General features: G+C 41.5%; 1 protein-coding gene across 1 annotated transcript in view; it reads left to right on the top strand.

Annotated features, from left to right (window-relative positions):
- Positions 1-436: 436 nt before the first annotated feature.
- LOC108793681 (embryonic polyadenylate-binding protein) overlaps positions 437-14,949 on the top strand; it is a 57,941-nt gene continuing 43,428 nt past the window's right edge. The window contains exons 1-7 of the mRNA XM_018564690.1: positions 437-629; positions 2,510-2,703; positions 5,336-5,451; positions 11,259-11,398; positions 12,758-12,852; positions 13,081-13,218; positions 13,529-13,624. Coding sequence (XP_018420192.1) covers positions 437-629; positions 2,510-2,703; positions 5,336-5,451; positions 11,259-11,398; positions 12,758-12,852; positions 13,081-13,218; positions 13,529-13,624 — 972 coding nt within the window. The remainder of the gene's footprint in view (positions 630-2,509; positions 2,704-5,335; positions 5,452-11,258; positions 11,399-12,757; positions 12,853-13,080; positions 13,219-13,528; positions 13,625-14,949) is intronic.

Here is a 14,949-nt window from a genome sequence, read left to right as displayed (position 1 = left end):
GCGTATTAACCCAGCGGAATAATTTTACCTTTTAGCCCTGTGTCTGAAGGGGCTACTAGAAATGAATCAGATAGCATCCTGGCATAATCGAAGGGTTTCAGGTTTGTAGCCAGATCTAGGCACCCACTGACAGACACAGTGGATGCTCTGGTCTCCATATGGATGTTGTATTCTCTATATGTGTTCTCTCTTGAAACCTCTTGTATGCTTGCTTTGGAGGATCAAGGTGGAATTCCCCCCATTCTGATCGTTCCAGACTGGACAGGATAAGCCTGGTACTCTGACCTAGTTCTCCAGGTAGCTAAAGTTCTATGGTCTCTTCTGCCCGACCAGATCTTGTCACAAGGATTGATGTCGTTGCTTTTAATTCTTGGAGGTCATAAGTGGAAATATGTATACTTTTCTCTTTTTGTTCTATTATCCTTTTTAGACTGCCATGAATGCAACCGGGGCAGGATATCCGCTGGCCTCCTTATACGTAGGGGACCTACATCCAGATGTTACAGAAGCAATGCTGTACGAAAAGTTTTCACCAGCAGGCCCAATAATGTCCATCAGAGTTTGTCGGGACATTTCCACTCGTCGATCCCTTGGCTATGCTTATATCAATTTCCAGCAGCCTGCTGATGGTAAGTTGCAGCTGCTTATTATTTTTGCATTTCTAATAGTTTTTTATTTTTTTTTATTTTTGCATTATATACCAGGATTGTTGAATGGCTCCTTCTGCTTCTGCATTTAGTGTAATCAGAAACGATCTACCTGGGGAGCAAAGAAAATTACTGTATAGCAAACTTTTCATTTTCATAAGTAGAAGTCCCATCTAAGAGCACAGCGCAAGGTGCTGTTGAGAAAATCCTTATTTGTGCTTCACTATTTATTTATTTTACCTGAACTTGATTTCCCTGACTAAAAAGTATACCTGTAATAAAAAAATGATGTAGGCTGCCATTGTTGACCTTACAATATTTCAGATTTACCAAATGCAGCCGGCAGGTGAACCTATAAGCAGCCTAGATAGCAGTTTAGTTCTTGGATAGCAACTATTCTAAACAGAGACATGATTAAGTTAGAGGAGGGATACACACCTTAAAGTGACAAGAATCTCAGGAGTTAAATCTTAAAATGCATTCAAGTACCTATTAACAAAAATGTATCTTATGTGTGTATCACTCAGCTGTAGATCCTCAAATCATCTCTGACACTGTCCTTCTTTCTGGAGGGTGGATACTCTTGTTCCCAATGGTCTCTGTGTGGGTTGTGAAGTAGCCACCACTCCAGGCTCCCTCCTGTGATGGGACTACAAGCTCATGTTTAGTTTACTAATTTGTATTGAGATTGTAGTCCATCAGAGGAAGGAGCTTGGAGCAGTGGCTACTTCACAACACACACGAGGACCATGGGGAACAAAAGTAGTCACCCTCCAGAAGGAAGGACAGTGTCAGCACCATTCAGAGATGATTTGAGGATCTACAGCCAAGTGATAAGCTACATTTTTGTTAATAGGGTACTTGAATGCATTTTCTCTTGGTTGAAAACTCTTGATTCCCTTAAGGTGCCCATATACCTTGCGATCGTAATTCGGAAATCAAACAAAATCAGGTTTTTGTATGATAATCAGCCAGTTGATGGTAAGTAAACAATCGCAATCACTGTACAACTGGACGAATTTCCTCGATCGATCAGGCTAGACATTTTTTTTCGAATCGTATGAAAATCGATGGATTAGTGGCATTTTCGTATGAAAATAATTGCAACATAAACACTACATGCAGAAACAAAAATCCGTTCTGTCGATCGACTAAATTCGGTCAGTTAGTATTGCTAATGAACGATAATCAAAATACACATTGGTCTGTGCATGGTGGGGTATTCGAGCAGAAAACGGACGAGGGTTCGACGAGGGCAGGAAATATATCGAACAATAATCGCAAGGTGTATGGGCTAACAGCGCATATGGGAGGATCCCCCTTTTCGAGCAGGACTTGAAATGTGCAGGGTGTATGGCCAGCTTAAAGTGATCCTAAACTCAGGAGTTAAAGCTTAAAAATGCATTCAAGTAACTTAACTTAATAGCAAAATGTAGTTTATTTGTATATCACTCAGCTAGCAAGATGAATCAACTGTTATTTACAGACTACCTTGAAAATAATCTGTGGGGATTTATAGAAACTGGAGCAGTTGCCCATGGCAACCAATCAGCTTCTATCCTCGGTTTGTTCGGTTAAGATTTGAAAATGAAAGATAGACACTGATTGGTTGCCATGCACAGCTGCTGTAGATTTTGTCTGCTCCAGTTTTGAGAAATTCTCCTCACTGTATGTGTAATGTGCATGCTGTAAATTGAGCATGTGTTTCGTAAATCGCCAGAATTATATGAGCCAACAATTTATATTTACAAAATTAGACAAAACCTTTGTGTGTTGCTGTGTGGGAAAAGGCAGAATGTGATAAAAAAAAAATCCTATCTTTTCATTTCATGTTTTTCCTTTCTGTTGCTAACTCTCCACAGCTGAACGGGCTTTAGATACTATGAATTTTGAGGTCATTAAAGGTAAACCAATCCGTATTATGTGGTCTCAGAGAGATCCTGGCCTTCGGAAATCTGGAGTGGGAAATGTTTTCATCAAAAACCTTGATGACTCAATCGATAACAAAGCATTGTATGACACATTCTCAGCATTTGGGAACATTTTGTCTTGTAAAGTAAGTGGTTTATTTGATGTTTTGTATAATGCTGTAATTTACATAATTTTTACTTGTAAGCCCCCTGCAGGTTGAATTGCTTGACGGCTTATTAATATCGATCAGAAAAATAAAAGGCAAGGTTTTACTGCAGTTGTTGGTGTCTCTACCCTCTCCCACATGGTTAGGATAAAGATGTTATTTCTTTATGACTTGACAATAATTTTTTATGAATGATAAGAAGTCTTATGAGAGAATCTTACACGATCATAGATTTCTGCTTGAGGTGTATTTCCACTTTCGCAGCCAAATTGGGCTAACAGCTATTTTATATTTTCTACATGTTCCCATTCACATAGCATAAGCTAAAAAAAAAACTAAAAATGCTTCTTGCAGTTTAAATAGCTTATCCTTGGTTTAGGGGTTTAAGGCCTGGTTCACACCTGGGCGTTTTACAGCGCGTTCCTACGCTCTGTAAAATGCTCAACATGTGAAAACCAATGATTGCCTATGGGTATGGTTCCCACCTGGGCGTTTTACAGCGCGTAGGAACGCGCTGCAAAACGCCCTACGCCCAAAGAAGTACAGGAGCTTCTTTGGGGCGTATTTGCCGTGTGTATCCATTGGGATACAGCCAGGTAGCCCTCGGAAACGTGCGTTTGTCGCGCTTTTTTACCGCAAATCGCGGTAAAAACACGCGGCACGAAACGAGCATATTCGATACGCCTAGGTGTGATCCCAGCCTAAGGGTTAAAATGTCTTCTAGCTTCTTTGAGGAGGGACTGTCAGGGGTCTAAGGTGGCTTGCCCATTTGTATGTTAATGAAGCGTATCAGATAAAACACAATCCTCAAATTTCAGAATTCAAATTTCTATCAGGACAGATCACTGTGAAAGGGCTAAAAATAAAAACCTGGAATGGGAAATCTTGCCTGATTTTAACAAAACATATAAAGGGTAAGAATTTTTTTAAGTTATTTTGTGTGAATAGGAAGACATAACGAACATATAGAGGGGATTTCTCAAATTTGACTGCAAGAGTGGAAATATACTCGAATTTCCAGTTCCATTCAACTTATTGTGAGGCAATGCTTCAGGAAGCCAGCATGGGATGTACCTTACCAGAAACCAAGCCATAATCAAATATCAAGTTGTTTTTTTTAACAGTTTGTAAGGGAAACTGTTGCTATGTGAAAATTCTAGTTGCCTTGCTGATCCAGTGACTTCAGAATTTTCTAACCTATAGCATGTATGCAGGTCAAGAGTGCAAACTTCTCTTTTCGACTTTCCTTGATACATACTTGTGTTAGATCATTGATTGGAGAAAGTTGTACAGCATGATTGAGAAGTCGCTAGCATTTCCAGGAACATGTCCATAATAGCAGCCTACGTGTTCCAGGTTGCAGTGGTGGGTACTCCTCCTGTACCATTGCTGTTATTTTTATTAGGGATGCACAGATACCGGTTTTTCAGTATTGACTACGAGTAACTATATATTTTTTTTCTGTACTCGCCGATACCGATACTTGTGCTGTGTGCCCTGATTATCAGGATTATGATCCGCTGCCCGGCTTCCTGATATCCTGGGAAGCCAGTGTTATATTGAAAGAACACCGGCTTCACTTCCCCAGGCTGCCTAGCCTTCTGACTATTAAGGAAGCCGGGCGGAACCTCATTGGTCAGGAAGCCAGGCTGCCTAGCAACGAGTGAAGTCGGCTTCCTAGCCAATCAGGAAACCGGGATGCAGTTTATAACCTGCCGGCCAGCTTACTGATTGGAAAGGAAGCAGGCTCCATGCTCCCTCGGCACTGCTGGTCAGAAGGAGCTTTTCGTTATCGGCACCAATAACAGTATCGGTGCATCCCTAATTTTTATTAAAGGATTTCTAAACCCAGAAACAAAAATGTATTATATTGCAGCTGCTCAGTTCATAGATGTGGTGGCTGCATTCCTTTTCTTTTTTGGGGGTTTTTTCTTTTTCTCCTGGTGATCCTGTCAGTTACAAACTTTTTTTTTTTTTTTATAGGGTGGCTCCACTGTATGGAGGAACAATGGCACCAGCCTTGTGGTTGCAAGGGTTAGGTGCTTCTTTTTGTCTAGGGGTTGGAATAAAGCAGATTTACTTGGTCACCACTCATCCTGCAGTTAGTGCTCACCTTTATCCCCCCCCCTCTGCTTCAACTGGTGGAATCTTCCTCTGTGTCCTCGCATCTGATGTAGGTCTATGGAACCTGCATAAGAGGTGATGACATCAGTGGTCCGTAGATCACTGTAGCCCAGTGGAGAAGAGTCTACAGCAGGGGTCTCAAACCTCCGGCCCTCCAGCTGTGGTGAAACTACAAATCCCATGATGCATCTCTCCTCAGGAGTCATGTCTGTGGCTGTGAGAATCTTGCAATGCCTCATGGGATTTGTAGTTCCACCACAGCTGGAGGGCCGGAGGTTTGAGACCCCTGGTCTACAGGGACCAGTCTAGCAGCCCTGAGGGAGCTGGCAGGAGTGAGGATCAGATAAGTAAATCTGCTTTACTCCAGTCAAAATGTGCACTTAACCCTTAAAGTGGAGGGGTAGACCCACTGCAAGTGCTATTTTTTTTGTTTGCGTGAAGATAGCAAATTTCATTGATTTTTTTTTTTGTTTTGTTATTTCTACAGGTTGTTTGTGATGAGAATGGATCGAGAGGTTATGGCTTTGTTCATTTTGAGACCCAAGAGGCTGCCAACAGAGCAATACAGACCATGAATGGCATGCTACTTAATGACAGAAAAGTGTAAGTTGTATCAACTTTGTAACTCGTAAAAAAGCCGATTTATGTGGTCTTCCTTGGACTGTAAAAAGTGGAAATTCTTTATATCAAACCAATGGTGCCCTTACGTCTATGTGGCCCTGTCATTCATAGTATGTGGTCCTCAACCACTTTTAAATATTAGATTGAATGAGGCCGCAAGCTAACCCATCGGTCATTCTGATTTATCACTGGTGTTGGAACATTTGTTGTTCAGCCTATCGGGAAATTTGTGGGGTGGATTTTGTGAGCTGTTCTGTTGATGCTTATCATGGTACTAAGAGACCCTGTCAGCAGACCTCACCTTTTTAACCACTTGAAGACCGGGGTGTTGAACCCTCTTCCTGTCCAGGCAATTCTTCAGTGTTCATTGCGGTATTTTCACTGACATTTATTCAGTCATGCAGCGCTGTACTGAAGTGAATTTTATATTTTAAGATGTCTGTCATGCTGTTTGACGATCTCCTGCATTGACAATGGGAAAATCATTTATTTCCCTAACTTGGAAGATTGTCACAACAAACGTCAGTCTTGTGGGATGGGATGGTCTCTTGGATCATCTGTCTGTACAGGTTTGTTGTTCTCCATAAGAATCCAAACCATTGATTTTATGTCTTGGGAGTGATTCATCTGGTTTTGTTTCACTTGAGTCGTCTTCTGTCAAGGTGTCAGATTCTGATTGTCAGACAATGCTACGGCAATGACATACATCAATCACCAGGAAGGCACCTAGAGTACATTTGATCTTGGATTGGGTGAACTTCAAGTTCCAGTGATCTCAGTGGTCCACATTCCAGGAGTAGAAAACTGGCAGGGGGATTTTCTCAGGAGACGAGGTCTGGATCCAGGTGACTGGTCTCTCCATCCAGAGGTGTTTCAACATCTTTGTCACCACTGGGGAACACCGGATGTGGATCTTCTGGCTTCTCATTACAACAAGAGGTAAGAAGTTTCTTGTAGTTGGTTAGTTGGATTCAAACTCGCATTCCTCTGTACGGCGGTACATGCTTCCCGGAACTCACTGGAATCATTCCCGTTTGGGACATAACTCATCGAAAAGGTCGGTGTCCTCGAATATTATCTGCTTAGAGCCCATTGGGTATCCACCTATCTTTACTCTTTATGACAAGAGTTGAACTGTGGCTTTCTGATTTTTGCCATTGTGAGTTGGCTCGTACGTGTGCTTCGTACGGATTTTCATCCTGCTACAAAGTATCCCTGTGATTGATCCTGTCTGTGAGTTTGCGGTGATACGCTGTCCCCACATACACTATACCAGTGGTGGCGAACCTTGGCACTCCAGCTGTTTTGGAACTACAAGTCCCATGAGGCATTGCAAGGCTCTGACAGCCACAGACATAACTCCCAGAGGCAGATGCATGTTGGGATTTGTAGTTTTGGCACAGCTGGAGTGCCAAGGTTCGCCACCACTGCACTATACCATTGGATCTCATTTTGGATTCGGACGCTGGAGCGACCCACATCAATCCCTTTATTTACGTTTAACCTAGGTTACAGATAGTGCAATACTTACCTTTTACAGGTTTTTAGTATGATACATTGTGTGCTTTATTTTGTTTGTTAAATTATATTTTTTATATATATGACAACATAGTTGCAGCATGAATTGACTGGTGATATCTACTTTAAAGGGGACCTGTTTATTTTTTGATAAAGGTATAGGAGACCCACCAATGACATATTTATTTATATATATACTATTTTGTGATTGGAACCTTCCTTCCCCTGTGTAAATATAGAGTTTAATGCCAAAGAGCTCAATTTTGGTCTCATCATTTCTCCCAATGCTTCTCTGAATCATTTGGATGTTCATTGGCAAACTTCAGATGGGCCTGTACATGTGCCTTCTTGAGGTGCAGGATCTCAATCCGTGGCGGTTTATTGTGTTACCAATGGTTTGTTTGGAGACTGTGGTCCCAACTGCCTTGAGATCATTCACAAGCTCCTCCCGTGTAGTTCTGGGCTGATCCCTCACTTTTGTCATTATCATTCTTACCCCCTGAGGCGAAATCTTGCATGGAGCTCCAGACCGAGGGCGATTGATGGTTATTTTGTATTCCTTCCATTTGCGAATAATCACTCCAACAGTTGTTTTCTACTCACCAAGCTTCTTGCTGATAGTCTTGTAGCCCATTCCAGCCTTGTGCAGGTCTACAGTCTTGTCCCTAACCTCCTTTGACCGCTCTTTGGTCTTGCCCATGGTGGTAAGGTTTGAATGGAAGAAAGAGATTCTGTGGACAGGTGTCTTTTTATATACATAAGTTGTCGTTAGGACACGTTCTTAAATTGACAGGACTAATCTGTGTACCACATAGCCAGTCTGTGGGAGCCAGAATTATTGTTGGTTGGTAGGGGATCAAATACTTATTTTACTCACTGAACTGCAACTCAATTTAATTTGTATCATGTGTTTGTTTGTTTTTTATTTTTGGTTGCTATTCGGTCTCTATCTATAAAATATACCTATGAAATTTTTTTATAGACCTTTTATTTCTTTTGTAAGTGGGTAAACTTACCAAATCAGCAGGGGATCAAATAATTATGATTATCTGACCAACTATTAAACAAAATCAGACATTGTAAGAGTCATGCAATAGTCTGTGTTGCTTTACAGCAACCAATCAGATTGCTCTTGGTCAATAAACTGTTCAGAAATCTTGAAGAAAAAGTTTAAAGAAAGGTTTGGTCTAGTAAAAGGACAGTTTCAGGCACAATTGTGTGTTCATATTCTAGCATGTGGCCCTGTGCATTAGCATGCACACCTCGCAGCCTGAGCACGGACATGCGTTCATGCATGCTTTGTTCTAGTGTTGGCTTCAAAATGCCTATACAGCATAAACTGGAACACTGCATCAACTGTTTTGCTTTCCTGTGTTTTACTGTGTAGTCTTGCAACCTGCTTTTGGACCTCTGCTTTCCCATTTTGTCCTCAGCCTGCTTGCTTGACTCTGCCTGCTGCCTTATGCCTTGCCTGGCTGTTACTTCTCCTTAAATCCGCTACTCTGATCTGGTCTCCTGATTTGTTACCTTGCTCCACTTCTTTCAACCTGCAACTGAACCTGTCATGGTTGAACTGTCTAGCACATGCAATGGTCGATCCCTCTGCTGAAACCTCGAGTACCAGTTCCAGAACACTTTCCAGGCCATCTTAATAAGTTCTAGGTGTTTAGAAATGTCTGTCAGTTGTATTTTACTTTACCATCAGGGACTTTCTTGAATCTACATCTCTTGAATCTACAAACATGGAGTTGTCATATCATTATTCCTGGGAGAACCACAGTCTTGGGCTCAACATCTGCTAGAACAGAACAGACCATTTGTGGATACAACTGCATTCTTTTTTGAATCCATGGCTCAGCTGTACTGCAATCCTCAGTGATGTTCTACTGCAGAATCCTCCCTGCCACCTAGACATTGACTTGTTGAGGAATATGTGGCAGTTTTATGTGGAGTTCCAATGCAACTGGAAAAATGCTGCTTTGCGATATTCTTTCTAAAACACTTGAGATGGAAAGGTCCTCAAGGGAATTGGGAATTGCCACTCTGGCCAGTTCATCCTTGTCATCCAGCTTGATCGCAGACTCCAAGAATGACGGGCAGAGAGGTCCTGGATGCTACCTTGAGTCTGAGCAATCCTAGACTCTGGTGCATGTAGCATTTTCATGGCCATTGCTCAACAACAGACGATCCCTTGCAAGCCAACGCTCAGCAAGTAACCATTCATCTGACCAATGGATCCAGTTTCAAATCTATACCGATGGTTCAAGAGACTTTCCCTTTAGTAACTTTGCTACTGGTCACCAGAACATTTGTGTTTGGACATTATCCTGTCTTCTCTGTTCCCAGTTTATCCTGGGCATTCCCTGGCTAGAAACACACAACCGTCAGATAGATTTGAGTTGGTTTTTTTTGGACTACATTCTGTATCTGCATTCTGCATCAAGATATGTCCCTCCAGTATACCATGAATTTTTGGACATCTTTATCAAGAATAAAGCCAACGTACTATCTCCTCATTGGCCTTATGGCTGCCCAGTTAAACCAGGCTCTGAATTACCTTTTTGGTGGATTTTTCCATTGTCTAAACCAGAATTTGAAAACTTTATATCGGTATATAAATAAGAATCTTTGTTTTAAAAGATTAATCATGACGATTATACAACTTACAGAATCCATCCAGTCTTTTATGTGCAGCTGTTAAAGGCTGCTGTTTCAGATCCATTTTCTGGGTACATTTCACGACTTCCTGCTCCTACAATGATTGAGGAATACAATGTTGATACTATTACATACTGCAGGAAGTGTAGAGGCTTTATCCAGTATTTAAGTCGAAAGGATTCAATTTGAAACCAGAAATCAACTTCAAACTCCCCAAGATTGATTTAAAGATTTTTTTTCCCCCAGGATTATCCTGAAAAAATATCCTGGTTGGGCATCTGCAGGCTGCCCATTAAAGAGGAACTTTACCCATATTTTCAAAGTAGAAACAAATACACCTTTTATAAATGTTTAGTAATGGCAATTTACAAACAGATACTTCTAGATAATTGCCACCTTTTTAGTTTTCTTATACCTTATTTTTCTTTTCCTTGCCATTCTTCTCACAGTGGCCATTTTATCTAAGGGCAGATGAATCCATCCCCCTTTACTTCCTGCAACTCTGGCACATGTGACTAGGACATGAGACCATGCACATCATCTCGGGGAAGAAAATGTCTTCCCCTAAGATCTAGTGAGATTTCCAAGCAATGCTCTGCTGATGTAAACTTCCTAGGGCACAATTCCATCACTTCAGCCAAAGAGAACCAGGAAGTAGAAGGCAAGAAATTGTAAGTGAAAGAAAAATATGTTTTTAATGAATGGAAGATGATTTCATATCAGTATGCAAAGCTGCATGCTGATGGGATTTTTAGTCAAAGGGGGTAAAGGTCCTCTTTAAGGTGGGGGAAAGGTGAGGCAATTTTGAGGACAATTTTGGTTTGTTTTAGTACAAGAAGACTAGTGCGGTCACATGCATGTGCGCATACTAGAGTACATGGCTCTGTGCTTAGGGTGACTGCCAGACATTAGCAAGCATGCACATGCTCCACAGCATTGGTGTTGTTGCCAAATGGCCCCTATAAAATGGAACACTTCACTGACATATTGCTGAGTGGTCTTCAGCTTGTTCTGTTAACCTCCAACCTGACCAGCAGTTCTGCCTTCCTGTGTACAATCTGACTTGCCTTGTGACCTGTTTTTGGACTTTTGATTACTCACTGTAACCTCTGCCTACTTGCTTGACTGCTTGCTGCCAGAGTCTTAATGGCCTCGACTTAATCCTGTCCCCTAAATTGGTATCTTTACTGCCCAACTGTTACTGACCTCTGCTTGAATCCCCAATTCCAATTGTGTCTCCTGAATTGTACCCTTGCTGCTTGGTTGTTACAGACCTTGGTTTGTATCCTGTCCACCACGCAGTCTCCTGCTGCGGTACTCCAGTGTTCCTGATTCTGTTTGCTTTCCAAGGCTGTACACGCCTAGTCCACACACACGCTAGTCTCAACAGATCTGGTACTTCCTGTAACGCTGGCACTTGTGCTAGTTTGTGTCCTTGCATTCCCTGTTGCCAATTCCAGGGGTTTTGGTAAGGGGGGGGGGCAGGAGAGACCCCCTTATCAACTCTGTCTTAACCGTGTATGTGATAAAAAGGCTTTTCTTTAAATAGCTGGGCTTGAAAGTCAAAACGTGCAATAAAATTAAATATGGGATTTCTTTTTTCCTTTTCTTAGATTTGTTGGTCATTTTAAGTCAAGAAAAGAAAGAGAAATGGAATATGGTGCAAAAGTGATGGAGTTCACCAACGTATACATCAAAAATTTTGGAGAAGACATGGACGATGAAAGGCTGAAGCAGATCTTTTCTGCTTTTGGTATGGTACACCCTAAATATCATACCAATGCCACTGCCTGAAATACTACAACCTACATGTGATGAGACTTGCATAGTTCAAAGGACAATTATCACAAATGGCATTTTTTCTTCTGCTTGCCTAACAGTACATTTGCATTCACATTTCCCTATGTATCTTCCCTTCTTAAAATATTAAAAGATGAAAGGGCAGAGGCCCCTTCTGAGTATCAGTTGTAAATCAGGTAATACTGCAAGTATTGGTTTGAAACTTGCTCATCTGTAGAATATGGCGGGACAAAAGCCTTTTGGTGTATTATTAAGGAGTTTCCAAATGTTTCCAGGCAAAATATTTTATTTTATTCATTTCATTTTTTTCTGAATGGGAAATAGTTTTTTTTTAAAACAAACTTTATTTAGTTTTTTCGGCTACACCCCTGAGGGGACTAACCGTTTTGTCACATGAAATATAGTTGATACAATTTGAGGTTACCCCCAATAGTTATACCAAAAATTCTAACTTTCCAACATTCCCAATATGGTTGCCACACTTACAGTAGTTATCATATTCTATACTTAATAAATGCTCCTAAGGACGTTGCAGGTAAAGCATGAAATACATCACCATTACACATTAAGGCACTTCCAGGCTATTTGCCAGTTTAGCCTTAAGATTGGACTTGATGGACTAATGTCTTTATTCAACCTCAAATACTATGCAACTATGTAAGATACCAATTGGAGTATATAAAGGGTTGCATTTGGTGTCACATGTGGTGACACTTGAGATTGGCGGTGTGCAAGATGTATTCCAAGATCTCATTATACATCGTCGAGCAGCAAGTAGGCATATGTTCAGCCAGTCCCTGTCCCTGTGGGTCGAGCAGTGAGGTTCCTCTGCGGAGTATTTGGAAGCACTGAACAAGTACAGCAGTGGGTTTAAGCGTGCGGTCCACTGCAGGACCGTTTTGATATGAGGCAACGCATGTCCAGAAATGCACCATAGAAGGGCACGGCCAGTGGGTCAATGAGGGGCAGGAAACTCCACATTTTGGGCACAACGATATCAGATGCTGCACCGTCGCTCCGGCTGGAAGAAAGTACGCCACATAGGCCCGATGCATTATTTTAAATAGGGTCTCCCTCCAAGTTTCGTTTAATAGGAAATATAGTATTTTAACAACTGTACACTCCTTGGTGAAAGAGTGAATCATTCACATTACTGTCAATGAAGCTGAACAGATGAAGCTGAACAGATCAAACTGAGAAAAAAAAGGTTATATAAAGGCACATACAGTTACCATTTTTTTAAAGAATGAAATAAAGGAAAAAGTGAGTGCAAAAGCACCTGGCATTTTATAGAAATGATTTTATTTTGTAGGAAGCACGTTAAGTGTAAAAGTAATGATGGATGATAATGGCCGGTCTCGTGGATTTGGATTTGTCAACTTTGGAAATCACGAGGAAGCACAGAAAGTAAGTAAATCAGTTTTGTTTCTAAAAGAAAATAATGCCTTTTTGTACGCTGGGTATGCATTTGTCTCAAATATAGCCACCAGCCCAGTAAAGTCCTAGCTACGTAAAGTCCAATAACCTTTCATACATATGTGTAAAGGGACAAACACACCTCTAAAATGTACATATACGCAATTGTGTGTACATTATGTCAAAGGAAAGTGTTTGTTTTTTTTTGCTCTGGGATAGGCAGTTGCTGAAATGAATGGCAAAGATATAAACGGGCGCATGGTTTACGTAGGAAGAGCTCAGAAGCGGATAGAACGTCAGACTGAACTCAAACGCAGGTTTGAGCAGATCAAGCAAGAGCGGATTAGTAGATATCAGGTAAGAAAAAGCTTTTATTGTGTTCCTGCCATAAGTTGAACAAAAAAATCTTTACATTAGTAACTAGCACTAAGAAACACAGTGTTAAATTCTGCAATGATCTTACCGGATCACCTGACCCAAAATGGATATTTGCATTTTGATGATGCTGAAGCGTTAAATTGTCCAACAGTTTTGTATGTCTTGGGGATGCTCTGGTTTTTTTTCCAGTTTTAATAAGCCTGGGCTTGATTTTTATATATTTGTTTTATCTTTACATCTTTTGCTTGTGACTCGGTAACAATGTCTCTACACATTTTATATACTACAGGGAGTGAACTTGTATGTAAAGAACCTGGATGATGGTATTGATGATGAAAGACTCCGAAAAGAGTTTTCTCCATATGGCACCATTACCAGTGCAAAGGTAATCCTGCTGAATGTGAAATGTTGGGAATTTATCAGTTAAAGGAAAATAAACTGATGTCATAGGTGCATGCACATAAACTGTGCAGCCTGCAAACGCTGTCATTACACCAGAATAATGGGCTGTTGTGACTGGCAAAGCTCTGATACTTCTGGCAGTGTCCAGGCCTACCTTCATGCCTCAGACACATCTCTATTTGCCCATCACTTTTGATGCGCTACCTTACTGGCCAGTTTGTACCTGCAGGAGGTGACCATAGGATTCCAAGCTACCAGGATATGCCAGAGCTTTGCCCATCAGAATGGCCTGATATGGAGGCATAATAAGTGAGCATTGAGGCTACTGCACATAAAGGTACCTGCACTTTATACCCGAGAGCAGTTTTTTTTTCTTTTCATGAGAGATCTGCTTTACAAGCAGATGGGCCGTACCAGCGGAACAACTTTACACAGTAGCTTCTAACAGACTACTTTCTCTGACGTATCTCACAGCACCGCTGAGTGTAATATATGGCAGCTGTAAGGGGAAGATTTTCACAAGAATCAGACGTTATGGGGATACACACCAATACACGTGTCTAATGTGTTTAGTGCTGTATTGCCACAAAAAAACTTTCATGACAATAATGTACAGAATGTAGGCAATTCAGAGATGACAGCAAGTGCCCTTTGATGATGGATGTCTCCTCTCTACTGAGGGATATGTATGTAGTTTGCTTACCTTGTTAAGGTGAATGAAAAAAACGTACGATCTGCCTATCTTGGACAGGCAGATCGTACTTGCGATGATCGCAAGCCTGCCCCGCTGAGGGGCCGGCTTCCGATGACTGCAATGCCGAGCGGGCAGTGTGCGCTTGCGCACAGCGGCCCTTCTGGCTTTTATCTTACGAACATGCTACACACCCGCCGAAAATCATACGATTCTCAGCGGGTTTTCGAACATGTTCCTAAGATAAAAGTCGTGCGATCTTACAGTAGCAGAGGTCGCACGGCTCCCACACACCTTACGATAATCGTACGATCGCGGGATTTCCTGCAATTATCGCACGATTATCGTAAGGTGTGTGGGCACCTTCAGGCTGCCACCTTTGTCTTCTGTGCACACATTTGCTAAGTTTCATAACAGGTGGAGGTTTGGGGCTTTGGCCGTAGGAAGCTCCAGGCTGTTATCTGTTTGTTGTGTTGCCCACCCCTCTGATTTATTGCTTTAGGACATCACAGTCATCTGTGAATTGCCTGTGTCTTGTACAATCAAGAAAATACGATTTTTGACTTGCCAATAAAATCAATTTTTTGGAGTATAGTACAGGACACAGCACCCTCCCC

Source organism: Nanorana parkeri, unplaced genomic scaffold (genome assembly GCF_000935625.1).
Source record: "Nanorana parkeri isolate BGI_ZX_2015 unplaced genomic scaffold, ASM93562v1 scaffold773, whole genome shotgun sequence".
NCBI lineage: Eukaryota > Metazoa > Chordata > Amphibia > Anura > Dicroglossidae > Nanorana > Nanorana parkeri.
Note: the sequence above shows the minus strand (reverse complement) of the source record. Positions and strands in the feature narration are given on the sequence as shown.